The sequence below is a fragment of the Meriones unguiculatus genome, chromosome 8 (genome assembly GCF_030254825.1).
Source record: "Meriones unguiculatus strain TT.TT164.6M chromosome 8, Bangor_MerUng_6.1, whole genome shotgun sequence".
In the NCBI taxonomy this organism is placed as follows: domain Eukaryota; kingdom Metazoa; phylum Chordata; class Mammalia; order Rodentia; family Muridae; genus Meriones; species Meriones unguiculatus.
In genome coordinates, this window is record NC_083356.1 from 98,398,844 (window position 1) to 98,422,508 (window position 23,665).

The window sequence follows — 23,665 nt, forward strand, 5'->3', positions numbered from 1 at the left end:
AGAACTTCTCTCAGGGCATGAGCCTCGTGTATCATCTGATAGTAACAAGACTGAAAATCACTCCAAGCACCGCTCTTCCTACAAGAACCTGTACAAAACAGACATCTCCCAAAACACATTGAAGTAGAGTTTATCATTTGCAGTTGGAATACATTTATATAGCAACAAGCAAAGGCAGTATATATAACTGCATAGAATTAGGATTAACTTCCTTCCTTTCTTTCTCTCTTCTTCCTCCTCTCTTTCTTTCTTTCTTTCTTTCTTTCTTTCCTTCTTTCTTTCTTTCTTTCTCTCTCTCTCTTCCTTCCTTTCTTTTTCTCTTTCTTCCTCTCTTTCTTTCTTTCTTTGGTCATTTGTTCTGTCACTTTCAAAAAGAGAAGTTCTACTCCTCAGCAGCTTTTCTGAAACAAGGTAGGAAAAGAAGGAATGGAATCAATAAAACTAAGAAAGGGCCAGAGAAGTCCAACACTTCCAAATGCCTGGTTACGTCATGAGCTAAAGTTTTTCCTGCTCTGTATGCATGTTTGTATCCCCTCATAATCTATGGTGATAGCAGTAGAAGGTGGGACAAGTGAGAGAATGTGAGCAAAGACCTTCATTGCGTACCTGTTATCTTGTCACCCAGGACGATTGTCTCAGTGAAGGATTGTCTACACTGGGTAAGCCTCTGAGCAAGTCTGTGGGGAGCTGTTTTAATTGAGTTGGTTGATGTAGGAAGAACCAGACTATTGTGGGTGGTGCCATTCACTGGTCAGAGAAAAATGAACTATGTAAAAGTAGCAAAATAGATCAGAGACTAGCAAGCAAGCAAAGGAGCATGTGTGCATTCATTTCTCTCTGCTCTTGACTATGAAGGTGACGTAGCCGGCTGTTTTAAGTTCCTGCTGCCTTCACTTCCCTATTGTGGTGAACTCTAACCTGAAACTGTACATGTATATAAGCCCTTTCTTACTTCAAGGTTGCTTTTGTCAAAATATTTTGTCACAGCAACAGAAACGAAACTAGGACAGTGCCCTCATAAAAGAGATAGCTAGCCTTTCCACCCTAGGACATAGTGAAAAAGAGGCATCTGTGAGGAATGAGTCAGATAGTGAATCTCCTTGAACAGACTGAGAACTATAAGAAATAAATGTCTGTTGCTTATAAGGCATACAGTCTGGTATTTTGTTACAGCAGCCAAAATAGACAAAGGCAAATACACAGCCTAAATCATAGCAAGCTTTTTGTTGTTTTGTGACCAGAGTTTCCTGTAGCCTAGGCTAGTTTCAAATTCACTATATGCTCAACATTAACCTTCAACTTCTGATCCTCCTGTCTTCACCTACTAATTGCTGGGATTATATGCATGTGCTTCCATTCTTGTTTTATCCTGGCAAGGTCTGATTATGCCTCAACACATTCTTTTACCTAAATAAATTGCAAAATTAACTGGATGTCTAACCATTATACATAAAAACACAAAGTATGTCTTCTACTGTCTTCATGTGTATTAAACTTTTCCTAAATAAAACTACTATATACACCGTAGGTGTGCTGGTTAGCTTGCTATAACTATAACAAACACCCGAGGTAATCAAATTAATAAGGAAAAGGGCTATTTGGGTTGGCAGTTGTGGAGGTTATAGCCCATGAATGATTGACGCCAGAGTTTATCTAAACACAAACACATACAGAGCACAGTGTATCAGGAATGAGAAGGAGAGGAAGACTGTCTACCTCCCAGTCAGATGTGAAAGAAAGAGAAAGAGCAGAGCTCCACAGACTTCTTGGAGAGAAAGCCCCCCATAATCAGAAGACCTCTTGCTAGACCCTCCCCTCCCACCACAGCACGGAGACTTTAACACGCGGCGGTTCACTGCAGATAGATCAAACTACCAAAGAGGCCACAGGTCTAGGTTTTGTTGACATTCGACCGAAATGTTTCATTATTCAGGGTACTCAGCCACGGAAGGTAAAACACCTGTACTCCCAGTGCCAGGACAATGCAGTGCAACAGCAGCGATCTCTTTTTTGAGGTAGATCTCTGAATACACAAAGGCACGTATAACATCGCAGTACCCCACTTTTCCTGATACCACAGCCGAAAATGTGGCTAAGTAGACTCCTTTTTCCTCCCTACGTTCCGTGATGTTTCACTTATAAGCTAGTCACGGTGAGGACTGACAAAGTGGCTCAGTGGCTAAAGGCCCTCACTGCAGAAACTCAACAACCGGAGTTCAATCCACAGAGGCACTGGATGGACAGGAAGAACTGACTCCTGAGAGCTGCCCTCTGACCTCCACACATGCCACTGCAGGCTCGCTTACACACACGTGTACACACACACAGAGCAAATAAACTCTGAAAATTAGGCACAGTAAGTGATAACACTGAATAAGTCCAATACTCTGCTATAAGAAACAGAGTCTGATAGTTATTGAAAATTTAGGAACTATTCATTCTGGAACTCACAGTTATCATTTTGATCATTTACCATGAGCACCCAAAAGAGTAGGGGACAAAAAAATGCACAGATAACAGAGAGTACCATACTTCATAATATCTAATGTGCTCAGCCATGACTGGCAGCATAGAATACATACTACTCTATTATTAAATACACAACTGTCTCTATTTCACCTTCATACTTATTTCTGGTAGGGTATTACATGGAATCTTTAAAAACTGCAAGCACAGGCACTCACACACATACACACACACAAATCAAGATACAGTATGTACCAGAACTGCACATTAAAGCACTTAAGGGACACTGCCAGATATTTATTATACAAGGAGTGTGTTAAGTCTGGCAGGATTAAGGACCAAATGTTTTACAGTAAGCCAAACAGTACACAGTACATTTTCCTAACCAAACAGCTGTGTGTCACGTACCTTCCATACTTGGGGAAGGAAAAGCCATCATCATTAGCACAGGAAGGATCATTACTCCATCTACCATTGTATAACTGTGGAAAGAAAAGGAGAAAATGTAAGTCAGGCAATAATAATAATAATAATAATAATAATAACTGCAGGGTGACATACCATCTTCAAATGTAATTGAGGGCCCTTCAAATAAACCCAACACTTGACGCCTTCGTTTTTGGTACACTTGAATACTCCCTTTCCATGAATCTGAACTAATCTTCATAGGTCTTAAGATTTTCCTCTGGCCAGTGACCTCTACATGGCTGTGTCTCTGAGCCTACCCTCCTACTGAAGAACTCAATAAGAAAATAGAAGAGAATAAAGCTGAAGAGAAAGCACTCCGAAAGACTCTGGGTTTGAATTTTATCCTACCCTATTGAACATGACATTGGCATTATATTAAAAAAAAAAAAAAAAAAGACCGGGAGGACCAAGATCACTACTCTAATATGATGTTAAAGATGAGAAAGTGAATAATTCAAGGCAAGTCAGTTGTGTCTGAGCCTGGCTTCTCCTGTAAGGTTTAGAGGTTGAATCCAGACCATCACATGATCTGAGAGGAAAACAAACAATCTCTTCCACAACATCTACTGCAAAAACACTGCATTTCTGCACTAACTCTGAATTTAGAAGGCTAGACCTTTAAGAGGCTGGACACAACTGAAACATGAGCACTTTCAAAGGAAGAAATCATGTAAATGTATAGGATCGAAAAATGGTCATGGAGACAAAACAAGACAATGGATGGAAATTTCAAGTCGGTGTTGACCTGGAACTACACTGGCAGAAGTTCAGTTCTCTGAATTAAAAACCTCTCTGGAAGTAACTGCTGAAGGTATCAGGAATCTAATAATAGTCTGACTAGGTGCAATTTCCTGAATAGTGAATCAAGAACCCTATATGGCTCTTCCATGAACAGGTCAGTGTGCTGTCATGATTTCACCTTCACAGAAACTGACAAAGGCTGGTAAATTGTCTTCCATGTATCTGCAAAGAGTGTGCTCATGTGTGGACATGGGTGGGGGGTGCATTCATATGTGTCAAATGCTTATTCAGGCATGTGTGCGTATGGAGTTGCCATGACTAGAGGTCAGCCTTGAGTGTTATTCCTCAGGAGCTACACACCTTGCTTTATGAGACAGTCTCTGCCTGGGTCCTGGGCTCACTGATGAATGTAGACCATCTGACCAGTGAGTCCAGGAGTGCAATCGCCTCTGCCATTCTGGCACTGTGACTGTAAGCATAAGCTACCATTTTTACATTGGTGTCAGGAATCACACTCGGGTCCTTGTGCTGGCACAGCAAGCACTTTACTGACTGAGCCCGCCAGCAGCTCAACCTAAATCACTTTTCCTAGAGATCAGTTTATCCACCACATTCCCTGTTGATCACGTTCAGAGAAAGGATTTGGGTAGGCAGTGACGATTAAATAAGGAGTTAGGCATGTTCGTACACATCTTTAGTCTCAGCTCTTGGGAGGCAGAGGCAGGTGAGTCTCTGATTTCAAGGCCAACCTGGTCTACAAAGCGAGTCCCAGAACAGTTAGGGCTACAAAAGGAAACCCTGTCACAAAAAAAACAAACAAACAAACAACAACAAAACAATTAAATGAGCTGGCAGTGGTTGAATCCCAAGAATAGCATCATTGGCTTTCCCAGAAGAGGAAGAAAAATCTAAGTGAACACTCTTACTTGGCTTCTCTGCTATATTACGCTGCAGTTGCTAGAACTGTGCCAGTGGGGTCCCCAGACTATGTGTGTCTGTATGTATGTGTGTGCGCACGTGCGTGTGTGTGCACATATGCACACACATGGACTTCTGTCCCCTGAAACTGAGCTTGGGAGCAAGCACCAGTATGATCAGCCTAAAAATCAATTTATTAGGTACGTGGTACACAAAAGGACATATTTGGGAGGCAGAGGCAGGAGAATTGCAAGATAAAACTAAAACATACATAATAGATAAAGGATAGATAGATAGATAGATAGATAGATAGATAGATAGATAGATAGATAACAAATTACGTGACCTGAAATAATACACCATAATAATAGGAAAGAAACTGATGCCTGTGATGCTTGGAAAAAATCCTCTCCACCTGAAGTGACTTCAACTCCCTTCACACATCTAATGCCTAGACTGTGTCTCTGGCAGTCCCCGTGTATATAATATGGTTACATACATCTAACAGCCACACAAAGGAACTCCTTGAGTTGCAGAATGAAAACACTCAATGCTAGTTTTCATAACAGGATTTTCACATAATAAAGTAGTAAATAACGGACAGCTTTACTTAGCATCAGTCTCGGTCCCCTATGAGAGCCCAGGGAACCTTTCAGATAGACCGAAAGGGGTACCTTTCAGATAGACTGTAATAAAAGGGTAGTCATGACTGGTTTACAAAGCTCACAAGAGCTCTTCAGGCAGACTCACAGACTACGCTTGCTCACTATCATGAAATGAACCCTCCCCAAATGGCATGTACTCTAACATCAGTAAAGAAACTAGAGATTAATTACATTAGTGATACGAGTACCAGAGAAGAGTATGAAAATACAGACCCTGACATCACATATGCCTAGCGGTTCCTCCTTCACCACTTTACTGGAGAACAGCAACAAGATTCGGGTCAGCCTGACATGAAATAGTCTCCTCAAATTCAGATTTTTAAGATGTTTGAAAAATGGACTTTGTGTCCACTGTCTTCTGCAATAAACATTAGATTTAGTATCTTGAGATTTTTATATGATTCCACCATTAGCAAATATTTAATGTGTTTAAGTTTCTGTTTTATGTATTGCTGTGCTGTACGTATTGGTCCTCAGGCTGGGACTACTGGAAGAGAGTAGTAATAGTCCTAGCCTTCAAGAGGTCAGGTCTAGGGGGTGTTAAGAGCACCTTCTTGGCATTACCATCCAGTACCCCCATCAGAGTCATAAAAGCAATATATTCTTCCCCTCCCCACCAAAAATTGACCTCTCCACTTGACAAATGAAACCCTTATCTTTTATCAAAGATAGTTTGATCCCATGAGAGAAGGTTGAAAGATTATTTATTTTATTATTTAATTTTATTTATTTTATAGTTTATATCAATACAGATTAGGAGTACAAGTGTAGCATATATTGAGGACTTCAACTACACATCAGAACAAGTTTGAGAAGCCCTGGGAACACTGGAGAATAAGGCAAGAATGAGAACCAAACCAAGACACTCTAAGTCTTCCAAACACCTCTTCGCCCACAATGCCACTAAACCTTCTGTACTTTGTCATCACCCCTTCCTTGGCCCGCTCAGCACTTCCATCCTATTCCCCTGAGCTCCTGCTTGTCTCTTGAGCTTGATACATTTTCACACTCCCTAGAGCTGGGCTCTTCTTTCAAGGCCCAACCTGCCTAAATTCCTGCTCAGCTTTCAAGTCTCAACTGAAACATCACTTCCTGACTTAACTCCTTTAACACTTTCCCCATATACTGTTAATTTTCATCCCTATGAAACACAATTCATAATGATATATTCTTACCTATTGTACTTTTCAACAGGACTCTCTTACTGAACTCCAGTAGCAAAATCTACATTCCCATCCTGTTCGTTACAACTGAGCCAAGTGGGTACCCATCTAATACTTCATTAGAATCCAACCCCCCCCCCCCCGGCTCACCACACTCAATTTAACTTTGCATTATAAAGAATTAGCACCACCATCATACACACCTACAAGGGAAGATTTTAAAATGTATCATCTCTGCAAGAGTTTAGTTCAGGTAATGATATGATAAATGTCAACAGTACACTTCAACATAAACAACACTTTCATAATTTTATAGACTCAAAACCAACCCTATCATCTCTGCCTTTTTTCCATGTCATAAACCAAAAAAGGTCTATTTCCCAATATACCCATTTACAGATTATCATCATTAATATAAGCTGACTTAGGCTTATAAAAAAAAAAAACAGAAAAATAATTTATAAATTTAGTCCCTCAAGCAAATCTATAAATTAAAAGTAACTCAAATCACAGCCAAAAAAAAAAAAGTCCCTGGAGAAGAGTCAGCACCACTTGATGACTGCCATTTTCTTCAGTCTAGAATGCCTCACCTGCACACTAACTGCCTTCCAAAAATTACACTCCAACTAAGGAGGAAACAAGAACAGAGAGAAATATGTAGGAATTTTCTGTTCATGTGTTAATTATAGGAGACTTCAAGTCTGAAATGGTAGTACACATATATAATCCTGGCACTACCTGTATGTGATAGGCTGAGACAGAAGTATCCCAAGTTCAAGACCAGCCTGGGCTACCCAGCAAATTCCTGGACTGTACAGCAAAAGCCTATACCAAAATAAACAAACAAAAACTCAGTTTGCTTTAGTAATGACCTAATGAGCAAAGTATCTTTTTTCTACTACTGCTACTCAAACATGCAGAAAAGAAAATACATTTTTTCAAAGCAAACTTCTGATTCTTTTGCTCTCGGTCACAGAAAATGGACATGGTAATAACTCAGTAACCCTGAACTCAGGGATTCCTCAAGTGCTTTGCGAGTTAACTGATCTCAGGTCTCTTTACGCTCCTTGAAAATGGATCAGTAGCTATGTGGGCTTTATCCACTCATATTCACTATGTTAATCCACTGATATTTACTATGTGAGAAAGTAAAATATAATTTATGTATTCATATGAAAATGGGCATCGTACCAAGCTTTAAAAAAAAATTGAGAAAAGCATTTAATTTTTGAGGAAAGTGGCATTGCATTACATTGACCAAGTCTTTATATTTGGCTTGGAAGACACCTTGATCCTACATAATTCTACAGCCTATCTGCTATAACTCGTTGCTGGCCAACATGCACACAGAAAACCCATCCTTGAACCCACCACTAGTGCTTGAGAAACTTGCAGAACCCTGAAATATGTCTCGGGCTTCCCAGGGATCCTATGGCAGCACTTCAGAAATCACTGCCTTTCTCGGGAAAAGGTCCATCCTTTGTCACTGCCTCAGCAAAGGCTCCAGGTATTCTGCACAGAGCATATGCCCAACACCTGACAAAGTTGCTGTGGAATGTCAAATATCCTGGGAGCCATCCCAACATCTAAGAACTCTGACAGTCTAATAGTAATGCAATGAATACCTTCAATATATCAATAATATTTTATATAGACGGCTAAAGGTTTATAAAAGAGTGCTGAATGTAAGAATGATAAAAAAAGGTACTCACACTGCTCATCTCCTTTTAGTTTAATTGCTGAAATCCCTAAACAACAACAACAACAAATGATAGGCTCCTGGGCAATATAAATACTACCCATAGGGTTCAGAGTATAAATTTTTGCCTCTAGTGTATTTATTTCCTCCACTAGTCTTGGCCCAACTCTGCAATTCCTAGTAATTATTCTTAATGCTGCAGACACAAGGAAAGAGACCCTCTTTGAATCAGTGCCATCTCTTGCAGTATTTTAGGCCTATCCCTTGGGAGGGAGAACATTCCCATGCTCTCTACTTTAAAAACAGACAATCATGGGGCAGAACAAAGCCATTTTCTAAACACCATGGTACTTTCCACACTCCCATTTCTAGATCTGGGTTACACCAGCCAATGAATTCGTGTTTCTCTCAAGTTCTAAGATGTGTGGGCTCAGATCAAGTTTGGTAGTTCTTTTGTCCACCAAAATGGTATATCTGGGCATGAGGGGGTGTAAGAAAACAAAAGAACCATGGGTCCTCTGAAGTCTACTACCAAATGTATCACTTGATGCTGGCTACAGACTAATCAATGCACAACGGAGCTCTGTATTCAACTTTCATGTTAGGCAATGTAATTTAAAACTATGGTAGGCAATAAAGGATGTTCCTACAGCCTGGACTTCTGCATAGCATGCAATTTACTTTTCATAAGAGGAAAATCATCATAAAATTCAACAGAAGGTTCTTTTGTCTGGCCTGGTTGCCCTAATTCGCTTGGTTGGCCCATCCATGACTCACTGAGTCTTACTGAGAAGGGAATTTCTTGACACCCTTGGATTTTGGACAATATTCGAGTTTAACAAGTCTTGAAGGACAGTCCATAGCCACTCATCCCTGCTTGGAAAGCCATCTTTACCCTATACCTGTTTGCTGCTCTTCAGGGCTCTTTCACTACTGTTCCATGATGATTTTTCTGCCATGACATATGCTTTAGGGATTTTTGTTGCTATTGTTGTGCCTTCCACAATATAAAAACTAATCAATTAAATCTACTTCACACAGAAGGTGGGGGAATAGAAGAGAAAGATACTGGTAAGTCAACACCAGGTCACTGTCACTACCATAGCAGTGCAGCCAGGTAATGTGCCTGACACTGTGTTTAGGGATAAATACTCATGAATTTCTTGCTAAAACACTCACAGTAAATAGTCCCAGTAATCTTGTTTTATAAATAAGAAATTGGATGGGCACAAGTAACTATCCCAAGCACATGAGCTCTAACCCAAGACCATGTGACTAATGTTTAGTGATCCTATTCAATCACCCTGTAGTGGCCAACCTCTCAGAGACTGGTCACCAATCCAGTTTTACCATCAACATTTGATCCAAACTTTAATCATTCTAAGCTTCATCCACCTTGATCTTCTCCTTGGAGAAGAGTCTTTTACTCCCGGTGTTTTCAGTCACCTTTCAATTACGCCATCTTTCCATTTCTCTGCACTCAAAATTAATTTCACATACACTGCAACCTCAGTCCCCTGTCTCCCAGAAGAAAAAAAAAAATCTCAATGTCAAAGAAGCAATTCGGGGGGGGGGGGGGAGGAGAGACTTTCTTGCAAGTGTCTTCATGTTTCCATCCACCCTTAATTCATTCATCAATTCTCTCATAATTGACACCTCAGAAAAAATATAGAAATTAGTGTAAGGTTTATTTGAGGACAAAGTAAATCCAGGAATACATATTTTAAAATGAAACTCTGAAGGAAGGTATACTTCCAACACGACTGCCATTTAGGACAAAACCCAGCCATTCTGACCAGTTGGATAATGTAAAAATAGGTACCACGGCCTGATAGAGACGGAGCTAGCCAAGGGCAGCTTACTCCAAGACACTTGGGATTTTGAGAGGTGAAACAGACATAAGCTGTCAGTAGCAGCTGCTGAGAAAGGCCAAAGTGAAGATATCATACCATATAAGTTAAGTCAGGGTTTTTTCTTCGGTTTACAAATTCGGTTAAATATTTTTCACACCACACTCTGAACTGGCGGTGTGCAAGATGCCAGGGCTTCTATAGACTCCCCGCTGCTGGAGGGCTTCTCCTGGGGTGCTACTTTCAGAATATTAGCATGGCACTTGATCTTTTGCAATAGATGAATACAAACAGCTCCCTGGACAAGTCCTGTAGCACTAAACACCAGATCCCAGATCCGTTCATCCTGTGGTAAGAGGAAATAATTACAGAGCATTTCAGGAAAGGGCTTTGAAGGAGTTACCCTACGAACATTGCAGCTGTAGCAGATGTACTCCAGAGACAGCTTTGGAAGAGGAAAAAGAGGGATAAAATATAATCTGTAAATGGGGAGAGGGGTAGTAATTGAAGGGAAGAAAGTGAAGGGTTTAGCTTAGGCTGCCACGGAACAAACAAAGAATTAACTTTTACTTTACTTTACTTGTAAATTCACTTTAATTACACACAAAACAAAACTGACTGTGCTCTTCCTGACACAAAGGCAAACTCAGCCACCCCTGAGACTCAAGGGTTTTGGTTTCCTGCTGCACGCCTTCCTGATACCTCAAGCCCAAGTATTACTATTTTTTTCCTCTCCAATTATATTTGTATGTAAGATATTTATATGTATATGTGTTCATGTGGCTGTGTGAAGGCATGCACGTGAAGGGGGCATATGAACATGTATGTATGTTGGAACATCCATGTCGGAGCCAGATGCCAGCCACCGGTTATCTTCCTTGATAACTCCCCACTTTATTTTTTTGAGACACGTTCTTTGAATTGGAAGCTCGGGTTAGGCTACCTGGTCAGCAAGCCCCCGGGACCTGCCTGCCTCTGCCTCCCCAAGTGCTTGGATTACAGGCGTGAGCCATTGCACCAGACGGTACTGGAATTTAAGCCTAGGTCTTAGGCCTCCAAAGCAGGCACCAAGCCATCCCTCTAGTCCCTCAAAAACCAGGTTTTCTTTTGCCATGGAGAATGTGTCCCAGCCTCCTTTTCCCTCCTTCTGTATCACACAGCCACAGTTCTCCATCTTTGGTTCAGCTGGCAGGATGCAATCACCTCCTACCTACCTGTTCTATGACATCCACGCTACTTTCATGGGCCCCACACCCCCTCCCTTTAGTCTGAAAAGTATATTGAAACTTATATTTCAATATGAGGTTAAGAAGGGCTTCCGTATTTTCTCCTGTGAAACTTTTACTTTTGGACCTCTGGGTCAGTCCATTTAAAATCCTATTTCCACCCCTAGTCCTGAGTCAGACACAGCCACTGTTTTTATTATTTCTCACTATACAGATCTTTCCATCCCACCAATGATTAGACAAATGGTATTCTATATACCTATGGCCATATATGACTGTCCTGATTCTATAACTTGGTTTCTTTCTTGGTCTTGTGAGACAAGATCTAATAGTCCATGCTGGCTTGGTACTTATTATATAGCTGAGGCTGTCCTTGAACTTGTAGTCCTCCTGACTCAGCTTCCTCTGTGCTTATAATACAGGCATAAGTCATGAGCTTAGAAAAATTATAAGGTTAGTCGGATCAACTGACAGTAATTGGTGGTAAAAATGCATATTAGGTTTGGGAAGGGGCACAACTCAAAATATCTCTTTCTTTCTCTCTCTCTCTCTCTCTCTCTCTCTCTCTCTCTCTCTCTCTCTCTCTCCTCCATCCCCTTTGAGTCTATCATTTGCTGTCCCTTTCTCCCTACCTCCCTGTTTTTCCTTCTCCCTCCTCTCTCACTACAGTATATTTCTGTGGAGGTGAGAAAAAAAAACACCTTTTAGATTCTTTCTGCCCCACCTTCTCTCTCACACCTAGATCCCTCACACTCCAAACCCATTCCTGAATTGGACCTTGCTGCTCAGCCCGATGTGTTACAGGCCCCAACTATACCTGCGTCAAAGCATTTAATTTCGGATAAAATTTGCCATGCACTTATTACTTTATTTTCACTGGGTCCCTCAAACAAACATCAGTTGCTGTTTGACTCCAAGCCTGCTTGGTGACATCCCCCTGATGTGACTGGGGCACTCAAGATTAACTAAAACTTTAGTTTTAACCATTGTTCTGCACTGCATTCGGTGTAGGTGGGGAAAGAAGGGTAAAGGATGGGTTTGATACTACTTGGTGGGAGGGGCTTCTGTGCCCTCAGTTGAATGTAGAAAGCAACTGAGTATCGGAGATAAACTAAAAGAGATCGCTTCTGACTTGGATTCCAGGTTTCCAAAGTACGATCCAAGAGCAGCGGCCAGACAGAAAGGCACTGGCAGACTCTGGTGCAGCAGACAGCTCCTGGCGGACAATAGCCCATTTGGAAAGACAGGCTTGGATCTCTCGTTGCAGACACCAGCTGATATGCCCAGAGCCATCCCTAGTGACTCTGGGACAATTTCGGTAGCTTGAAAATAAGGCTCCTACAAGTCAGAAATTGACATATTATCCCCCCCTCCATGTCTTCTAACAGTTATTGGTGCTATTCAGAAAGCCATGCTTCTGTGCCTATTAATAACCTCAGAAAGAACCGCGAGAAGGTGTCAAGATAAAAACGGAGCTGGTTGTGGAAGCCAGAGACTCAATCAGAGGTTACGGCTGCAATTAGTACATTTGAGAAGGGAGAGAAGAAAGACATAACATCTTCTGTAGTCGATGTAATCAGTTCAGGAAGCTTAAAACAAAACACTTAGCCAATGAACCCTTCAAGCCCTAAGTGGAGTTCCCTGATCGCTACAGAGAAGGAAATCCTCTAACTCATCTCTTTGAAGAGATCAGGACTGCTGAGGTTGCCTGCACAACAGTTATTTCAGAGAAGTTTGCCTACAGGGCTGATTATCACTAAGCCTTTCATAGTTACTTACACCTTTGTACAGTTTCTGTAAGTGACACATTAAGTTGCAACTCGATCAACGCTCTCTAAATAATGGAATCACTAATTAATCTTTAAAGGGACGTTTCACAGTGGTCTTTCTCCAGCCCCCTCCCCCAGGAGAGTGTGATTAATGAAATTCTCTCACAATTTAGCTTGAAATATGCTTTTGCCAGTCAAACAGCTACAGCAGAATCAGATAATTGTGGTATGACTCAACAAACGCACAGCTGTTCATTTAAATATATCTGTCAAAAGTATAAATAAGACCATGAGAAAGCAAAGGAGCCATGTACCAGGGTCAGAGCACAAGCTGAACCGGTTAGCACCTAAGTAACCACAACAGAAAACAAGGAGGCTCTGGAAAATGAGGCGGGAGGGGGTGGTGGGCAGTGTACGTTCTGGATGCACACTGGATAGAAAGAGACCAGAAAACAGATGTAACCAAGACTACCCACCCAGCCCAAACCACTCACTGACCTAAAAAGAGTAATGTTCAAAATAAAGTTAAGTGCATTACATTCAATGAGGAGAAGTTTTAAAACTACATGATGGCCCATGTACATAGGGACAGAAAACCTGCAGGGTAGAAAACAATTAATTCTATCTGTTATGAAAAACAATGGATACCTCTCCACCACCAACACCCCCAGTCACACACACAAATAAACAATACAGTTTAAAAACAAACAAGCAGCACCCTTTTCTCCATCTCCAAAGATACATGAAAACTGGGTTTCTCTGTTCTTCCATTTTCTTCCTGGGGGTGTTCTAATGAGAACCCTAAGCCTTATCCCATCTCTCCCACCAGCTCCCCAATAGTTACAGCGGTTTCTAAATATATCTACAAGCTCAACATCTCACCTAACAGAGTTGAAATTACTCCAATATCATCTAAAAACATATCAGTCTTTAATCCCGGTAGGTAAATTGTCGATCATAAACGAATTTTCCCTGAAGAAAGAGGGTGACTAAGAACAGCATACATGAAAGGAAGCTATGAGGTCTTTTTTTTTTGTTTTTTTTTTTTTGTTTTTTTTTTCAGAATGGGAAGTAGAGGTGTGGGGTCAGCTTTGAGGCACACTGGCAATGCTGGCATAGCCTAGTATTGACCAAATGAGTAAGTGTGGCCCACACTGTCCCTCCTCAGTGTTCCTATGGACCAGAGTCTGTCTGTGTGAAATAAAGAGCATACAGGTAGAACAGCAATGCTTAAGCAAAAACTACTGAAATTGAATTTAAACTGTAAATATTTGTGAGAAATATTTTATTCATGATTCCAAGTTCTGCCTACAAAAAATAAAAAAGTAAAAAACAGCTTCAAAACAATGGCCACCCAGGAACAATGAGCATCACTGGTGCCCAGGTTGTGGTGTTATGATGCCATTTCCCACTGAAAGAGAATCAAAGCAAGACGATGGCCACCAAAGTCTATCCAGAAACAAACTGGAAGTCCAATGGCTGAGTTCTTTAACAGATAAATAGAGAAAGAAAGGGCTTGTGAGGAAGATCTGAAGTTTGAGAGCCTTAGCAGACAGGAGGAGGAGGGACCAAACTAAACCATACATAGGTACAGACCCCTCCATGATAAAACCACAGAGAACGACAAGGAAACAATTATTGTACCATATCATGTACTCTTCCTAATGAGCCTGACCTGTGTGGAGATCACAAAAATCTCAGTTTATCAGAATTAACTAAGTTAGATATGTTTATAATGTAACAAACAGTTTCCCTCTGAGATTGAAACACACCATTCTACGGGAAAGCTCTTTAATCAAGAAGGTAAAGAAATCACAATAGTCAGGAAGTCCCTGAAGCTGACCAGACTCACTGGGTTCCTCTCTGACAAAATAAGCAATAAAGCTGGGAGTGTCCTTCTGGTGGAGGAAGGCAGCTGGGCTGCAAAGAAGACTACAGTCAAACAGAGCTGTAAAGACGACCCAGACTGGACCAGCTGCCTGGAAAACAGAAAAGCAGCTGAGCTGCCTGGAAGAGGTTTAGACCAGAGTCCCTTGGAAAGGACACTCTCCAGCCTGTTGAACTGCCTGCAGGCTGTGCAGTGTGCTCCAGGTTCCCTGTGAGCTGTCACTGTTGGGGGCCTTGGTAATGTAGCTGTCTCCTGTAAGTAACCTCTCACCCACAGTCCTCTAAGGAACCCCAATAAAATTCATTGGTCACCAAGTTGGACTTTGATGGCATACATACTTTATCTGGTGTGGGATGCCTATCTGGTGTGTGGTTAGATGTGCTTGATGCACCTTCCCAGGAAAAGCTTTGGCACACAACAATGCTTCAAAAGTAAATCACTTTTACAGTTTAAAAGAAAAAAAAAAAATGACGTCCAAGATCAAAGCTGACTATATTCTGTTTTACATACACACACTCCACACACACACACACAATAACAAGCAAGGTGCATCAGATTCAGTATGCAAAATCCTGTCCAGGTTTGGGTGTTCCAATCAAGTCTATGCTTCCAAAACATAATTTCTTTACCTTCAACCTAAGGATATTTGGGGTTCTGTTTTTTGCAAGATCTGAGTTGTTTTTTTTTTTTTTTAATAGAGTTGAAAATGAGTACATATTAACATAAAATGAATACCATGTTATAAAAGTCCGCCCTTACTCCTTCTACCTGTTCCGGTGAAGTCAGTTCCTAGTGTCAAAGGACAGAGAAACACTAGCATTCAGATGAGTGTTTCCCAGAATGGCTATGCAGCACCATCAAACTTAACACCTTGAACACATGAACCCTCTCTAACAAAGTTCACACCAAACCCCAGTGCTATTAGCAGCGGCCTTTCTTACATTGGGAAAATGGTGGTTAGCTGTGACTCTCTTAAATGTGTGTATTTTCAAAAAGCATAAGCCAAATAAATCAACAAATATGAAATCCTATCAAATGAAACAAGACAGAGAAACTCCATATCCAAAAATGTACATTACGGTTTGAGTTCTCTATTTGCCTAGACAGACAAATTAATGAAATTACATGTAATCTCAGAAATAAGCCAAAATACATAGGGAAATCCATACTGCAATAGGAAACCAGAGCTGATGGATACAGGGCTATAATCTTACAGTAAGGAGGCTGAGGCTCCAGGGTCTTGAGATCAAGGTCAGTCTGGAACTACTGTTAGACCAAGTCAAAGAAAGGGGGTGGCGGGGGTTTCCAGAGAAAATAAACAATGAAAAAAAAAAAAAAAGATCGGAACTGTTTATTTAGTAAACTGACTACGGTGCCACTCTGCCAGAGGGCCATATAGTGACAGCTAGTAGCAGGAGGGCACTGAAATAATGAAGCCAAGGTGGCAGTTGCTGATTTTCCCAGTAGCAGGGGACCAGCAGAGACAATGGTGCCCAGACAATGCAGGCTCCCCTGCAGCTGGATGTGTCCACAGGACTAAGTTCTCAGTGACCAGACAGCCTACAATGATGTCTGCACACTCTAACACTTGCTCTGAACTTTCCCCTTGGCCCTTGCCGCTGACGGGACCTGATAAGACCTCACAGATAACCACAGAGACGCTCCTGGCCAATGGGACAGAGGAACCCCGGTTTCACAATGCCAGGTGGAAACGGGCTGTTCCCGGGACTGTTCCGGGAGGAAAAGTAAACGTCTGTGTTCTTTGAACCACAGCGGATCTCAGTCCCTTGTTACGCAGGTCAGCCTCATACTAATTAATGGAACACCTAGAGAAAAATTAAGTTGGATTACACCTAGCATTCCAGCTGGAACAAAGATTTAACTCTTAAAAGGAAGAACCGCATCCCACCAGCCGGAACCAGAACTTGGGTCTTGTAATCTGCCCCCGAGGGAAGTGTTTCACTCACGGCTGAAGCCACAAAGCGACAGACTGTGCTATCGCTACAAATCTCTTCATGTTTTATCAGCTCTCTCCTCCACCAGAATCCAAGTTTCATTGAGCAAAACTGGAGTCTTGTTTTCTCTCCTACTGTACAGCTGCGTACTTAGAGTAAGATCTTAATATGAAAAAGGCATTTGGTAAATATTTGTTGAATGAATACACTTAACTACACGGAATGTTTAATACTCAGCAAAACAAAACTTTATACAAATGACCGGAGAAACAGACAAACAGTACAAACTGGAGGGGGTGGAGGAGGGGGGAAAGGAGGCTGTGAACTACAGGAGACTGGACAAAGACACAGACTGAAAGGGAACAGCTCAGGAAACCTAACTGGTTTTTAAGCCTGGGGAGTGGTGCTTGGTGTTAATTAAAATAAGAAGAATGGGAGTGACAGCGATGCTAAACTGACATTTGCACCTATCAGTTTGTCGGTTACACTGTGACTGGCAGAGGTGTTAGGAAGCCGCCTTCTCACCTCTGTGGAGAAGCCTGAAACTTTCCAAATATGAGCACAACAACTGGCTACAGGCGGCTTCCAAAATGAAAATGTACACGCTCTGCGGCCCAGCAGTTCTGCTAGAAACGGGTCGCACCTAACTCCTGTCTGAGGCCGCACATGAGGCCGTTTCCTACAGCCTCGCTCACGCTGCACATGATCCGTGCGCATGCATCAGTCTACGATCGGCTACGTTCATGATAGACATCCTCCACTGGAATAACGCACGGCCAGCGTAAAGGAGAGAGCGCTGAGGTCCCAATGGAAGACCTCTAAGAGGCAAAAATCGCATATCGTCACCATTGTGAGAAAAAGCCTACAGTTTACATACGTGTGTTGTGATTTTCCTCGGAAGGAAAACTTCAGAAGACACCACCAGCCTTGGGTAGTTAGATGATTAGTTTGGGTCTTTGCAAACCGGACGAAGAGATTTAATTTTTCCACCCACACTTCTTCTGTGCCTTTTAAAACCTATATGCATTGATTATGGTTCCTTTCTAAGAACTAACTACTTTATACAATAACAAAAAAAAAAAAAATACAAATATCCATTCCCAAAAGAAAGGTATCTGGAAACTCCTCTAACAGGTCTCACTCTTGGGCACACTGAGAAACAACTGAGCCCAGTTATTTTCACACCGTGTCATAACTGAGACTAACAGAGTTACTGATTAACTCCAACCACCATCTCCTCCACCCTGCAAACAAATAAATAAACAAAACAAAGTCTCGGCGGCAGCCCTGTTATTCATTACTTCCTCTTAAAGCTAACTCAGGCTCACACCGTCTTGCCTAGGCCTAAGACTATCTCAAGACCTTCAAAGGATGGAAGTCAGAACTAACAAACTACCAGCCTGCAGAAAGATAAAATAACTGATACAACTAATACCTTCATGAGAGCCCAAAGCATGCTTTCTCGCCCCCTTTAAATTATAGGCTAACCCCTTAGTGGAGGGGTGGTTATTTCCATGTTACGTCATACAGAGGACACTAAGGAAGCACTATTTACACCGAAGTCAAATCCTGTTAAATATCAACTGCAGGAGAGAAGAGAGTTGCAAGCCACAATGATGTCTACTGATGCTTCATCAGTTTTAGAACAGACGATCTATGTGTGTTTTCTACATAAAGCATGTCTCTAAATCAATCGGTTTACATGTGGAAAAGGTGAGAACGAAAAAAAAAATGAGTACGGTGACCCTAGCAGGCAGAGAGAAGAGGAGTTGTTTTCTAAAGAGAGACATGCTGGTAGCATTTCAACAGCTCGCCCAGTTGAAGAATGTGAAGGGGCGACCTTGCCCCTTGTAAACCTTGCCGTTCAGGCGGTGTAAGAACTAAGAACTAGCCATCTGCCCCAAACTTCCTTGTATCAGATTCATGTAAAGCAACTAAATCAACACAGTGGCAGAGAACTTACCCCGGAGATTTGATCTGTGCCAAACAGCATTAAAAGAGGTGACTGGCTGGGAAGGCACCGTGTGGCTGGCAATGCTGCTCCGTGAGGTCCAGGGAAAGCCTGATGCGGCTACAGTTAACGCCAGCTCCAGGGTACACACCCAGGCCGGGCCCTCCTGCCGAAGGCACTGGCCGCTCCTGAAATCTTCTGACGTTCTACCACTGGGCTTCCTATGGCCAGATAAGCTCAGAAGGGGCTGCAGAGGGAAAGAAAGAAAGAAAGAAAGAAAGAAAGAAAGAAAGAAAGAAAGAAAGAAAGAAAGAAAGAAAGAAAGAAAGAAAGAAAGAAAGAAAGAAAGAAAGAAAGAAAGAAAGAAAGAAAGAAAGAAAGAAAGCTGCTAAGTAGAGGAGAACTTTGCATTTCATTTCGTATAGTTGACAAGCTTCTACTGAAACCAGAAAGTGACAGCCCATTAGCAAGAGAAGCAAGGATGGAAAATCTGAAATGCTAATACACAAGTGTTGAGGTCAAAGAGCTGCGTTGCTCTTTAAATATTTTTATAAATGACACAAACCCAGTAAGAGGTTAGTAATTCAAAGTCAAATTGCTTTAAAGCCCATATGCCACCCACTCTAAACCATCAGGAGAGACATTCAAACAAACAAACAAAAAAATGGCTATGGATATTTTATGCACTTAAAGAAAAAAAGTCTGTGTAATATAAAGGATAAAATGAAGTTTCCCTACCCAGAACGTGGTCCCTCCTAAAGACAACAGTATACCAACTAATGTCTTGAATCACTACTGAAAAGCTGCTGGATTTGTTCCATATTCAAGCAACATTCTCACTAGCAGATAATACAGTTCAAAGACTCCTAAAACAATGGTGGGGCCTGAGCACAAAACGGAAGGGAAGGGGCTCCAGATAACTAACAAAAAACAAAAACCACCCAAACTCCCTCTTCCTTTAGGAAGACCTGAAAAATGAAAAACATCAACATTTTGCCAGAGGAAGAGGAAATTTTTATTAGAATCAAACTTTCCCATTCAAATCTTTGGTCAAAGGACCAGACCCCACATTCCTCTCAGAAAACAACTCCCCACTTTTAACCTCAAGGAGCACTTTGCCAAGAAAGCTCTTGTGCAAATAAATCTCAGTAGAAAACAAACCTACAATACAGCATTCCTAAATAGCCATGTGGAAAAGAAAACCTTCCATCCACCCTGGAATTCAAGAGTTTCACAGATGCTATCACGCCAGGCCTCGCTTAGCTCAAACTGCGGGTCCCAGTCAGCTTGAAACAAAAATCTAGACACTTGAGCGGCACACCTTTAAAACAAGGCACAGGGGGACCAATCAGAAATCCACCATTCCTGGCAAACGAGTGGCAGAGCCAGGCTGGCGAGTCTTCCTCAAGTGGGCACCTTCAAAACACTCTTCTCCCAGAAAACCCTGGAGTTTCCAGGAACTGTAGAAATGCTGGTATTTCTCTGCGCTTCTGGTGCCAGGGAAATATGACGGGTTCACAGGAAGGTTGCTTTGTGTGCTGTGTTTTAGGGGTCGGGGTAGCCAAAGCTGTTTACCGGCCTGTCAGACCACTAAGAACATGCTGCTGCTGCATCGGTGGGAGGTTTAGAGCAGCAAGGAAGTGACAATAATAATAATAATAAAATAATAATAATAACAATAATAATAAACTGATGCTGATATTTACTTATTTAGTTGTCCTCGGAATTCTCTGTTTAAGAACTGGTGCTTCTGACTGCTCACCTGAGCTCACCTGGCCTCCTTTTAACTACCCCTATGACCTGCGACCTTAACCTCCCTTTAACAGCGTTCACATTGCCCGTGCTCTGCCCAAGCTTCTCCAACTATCGTTACATGTTCCAGGTCTTTCTCCTTCTAATTTTTGGCATTTACATTCTCTATGAAGCAATCTGGTGCTCAGTTTCGTACTGGAAAGAGGATTTGTCCCCAAACCAATCTTTTTTTAAAATCACATGCAAATAATATATTATTATTCTGTTCCATTCTTCCTTTACAGTGCCTAGTATACTGTTCGTGCTCAAATGTTACAAGATAAAAATCAAACTAATATTTAAATGTAATTGAATATTAACTGCCAAATGTACTGGGCTATCTAAAGACCTGTAGACTGAAGTCAAAACTGTTGGTAAGGAGTTGGAGAGATGGCTCAGTAGTTAAGAGCACTCGTTTCTCTTGTGAAAGACCAGGGTTCAGTTCCCAACATCCTCACGGTGTTTCCTATCCACCAATGATGTCTGTTCCAGAGGCTCCAATGTCTTCTTCCGGCACTTCACAGGCACCAGGAATACAGATGGTGCACACACACATTTCCATGTAGGCAAAACATTCATACACATGAAATAAAAGAAATACATCTATAAAAACTAAATAGATGAAAACAAAAAGGTTGAAAGGGTGGTAAAATAAACAGTTCCAGTGCCGAACAAACTCTGAAGGTCTAAGTCTTCAGATGTCCCGTGGAAAGCCTATGTACCTGCGAATAACCTTCATGCCAGCAAGCAACCTGGGCAAAGGAAGACAGCTGTAGTCAAAACCTCCAGCCTTTCCAGACATATTACAAACTAAAGACTTATATACTAATTAAAATCGGTGCCATAATTATATAATAAACTGCAACAACCTAAACTAGACTTTTATTGAGACCTAAGGTTTTGTTGTTGTTGTTGTTGTGTGTGTGTGTGTGTGTTTGTCTTATGTTTTTCATTTTGTTCTGTTTTGTTTTTTTTTCCTTAAAGGTTTGGCCAACATATTTGCTTGGCTATGGAGTTTTAACCACTGGCAGCCAACTGAGCCATGTGAAAGCCTAACCCATAAATTCTAAGACATGGTTCTGTAAAGGAGGGGAGGGAAAGAGAGGAATCCAATCCAGCTTTCTAACTCCAGCATTAGGACCTTAACCCAGTCATACACTTGCTGCACTGAAGTTTAAAAGAGCATGATGGACTTTAGGGGCCTGTGCAGGACAACAGCCCCCCAAGAACGGGTTAATGCAAACAGTGCTTACAATTAAACAAGTTCTTGGGAGTCAACAAAGAAACCAAGCAGCAGAAAATGAAAACCAGGACAACTCTCAGCCAACGTTTTGGTTAAAAACGTACCCTTGACTTCGAGCATAGAAGTGATACTTTGCCTGGTTATAAAATGGGACCCGAGAAAATCATCACTGAATGTTCAGCTTTATACATAGAAACAAAAGACAGCGGGGTATCATATAAGAACATGAACTTGGAAGGAGGCAAGCTGTGACCTTCATACATCACTTAACCCCTGTCAGTTTTGGGTTGTTTTTTTTTTTTTCCATGAAACAGTAAATATAAATAGCTTTCAGCTTGGACAGCTTCTAGGAATCGCTCAGCTCTGACACTAGTTAGCCACATTATTTATGTTGTCCAATTTAATCTTATCAAAGACAACAAAACAGGAACGGGAGTATGATTCCTGTGTTATACATGAGAAAATTATGTTCAGATAACTCTAAGTAAGTGTCCATGGTCACACCTTTAATAAGTGGTGTAACCACAAACCATATTTTTCTGACTCCAAAAGTTTATTCCTTTAATGACTACTAAGTTAAACTGTCTCTTGATTCTATGTACAGAACTGAATGCTCAGAGCTGGCTTTCTTAGGTCCCCTTTGCTAACTAGGTAAAGTAACATAGTACAGAAACTACGAAGCATATCAACTCCAAATAACAGCATTGATCACTTGCATGACTTTGCAATGTCCCCTTTCTCTGGTACAAAGATGCCATGGGGTTGGGTAAATAGCTCAGTGGTGCAGCCTTCAAGACTCCTTCAAAAATATTCTGGCTACAGGGGTAAAGACAGGCCTGGTCTGATTATAAACATGGCACGAGGACATTGGCCAATTCCTAAAACTCCCAACAGCTCAACAGAAAAAGTAAGTCGCGTGCCTTGAACACCCACAGCCATAGAACACTGACTAGGTGACAGAGGGTGACCAGAAGTTGTCCACCACTGATGGACAAATGAAGAAGTACAGAGCAGAACAGGGGCTCCCTTACTCTGGGAGCTTTCAAAATCTTGGGAGGGAAATATGGATATTTCAAAAATAATACTAATAATCATTCCTAAACTAGTTCCAAACAAACCAGATACTATGGTTGCATAAACCTGTGTCGTCTCAGCTACTACAGAGGCTGAGAAATAAAGGGAGAAGAGCAAGTTGAGAAACACAATATATGGACAAATCTCAGTGATGACGATAAAGTCCAAAGTTTTCTTTCTTGTGGTCAGGTGAAGACACTGTTAAATAAGACAATGTACTTGGTGATATTTGCAAAGGATTTTGGCCTATATCAAAGGATTATGGCCTATAACACCTGCAAACACAATTGAATAGCAAGCAAGGAAGATGCAACCCACAGTCTGCTTTTATAAATAAGGGTTTGACTGGAACAGACACGTGTTCATTTTACATATAGTGTGTTGGCTGTTTTCACGCTGAAATGGCAGAGTTGATAGTTGTGACAGAGTCCTTATGGCTTGTGAGGCCTAAAATATTTACAATCTAGCCCTTCAGAGAGAAAGTTTGTTGACCTATACAATAACCTACATTCAAAAATCCACAAGCTACGTTAACAGTAGTACGCATAGCTGAATGCTGAAGCTGCCAAGTTAAAGATGTATTTTGCTTCTGCAACTTATTTCTTGGAATGCCGGCACTTAGGATTTGTATACAGTGTGCTATGCATATAAACTGATTTTATTTGCAAGGATGACTCACCAAGACTAGCAGACTGGGCCACAAACACACACTTAAAACACAGAAACAGCTACAAGCAGTCGTGACCAATTCTCTCCCACATGCCTCTCCTGCTGTGACTCCAAGAAATGTCAATCTAG

General features: G+C 41.5%; 1 protein-coding gene across 5 annotated transcripts in view; it reads right to left on the bottom strand.

Moving 5' to 3' along the window:
* Positions 1-23,665, bottom strand: part of Acvr1 (activin A receptor type 1) — a 124,330-nt gene that overhangs the window by 55,741 nt on the left and 44,924 nt on the right. For 3 of the 5 annotated variants that reach the window (XM_021638751.2, XM_060390197.1, XM_060390195.1), the window contains one exon: positions 2,875-2,948. The exons of 1 other annotated variant lie outside the window; for it this stretch is intronic. In XM_021638751.2, coding sequence (XP_021494426.1) covers positions 2,875-2,941 — 67 coding nt within the window. In that variant the 5' untranslated portion in view covers positions 2,942-2,948. Of the gene's footprint in view, positions 1-2,874; positions 2,949-18,771; positions 19,007-23,665 lie in introns of all 5 variants that reach the window. One more of the 5 variants, XM_021638758.2, reaches the window with a different exon arrangement.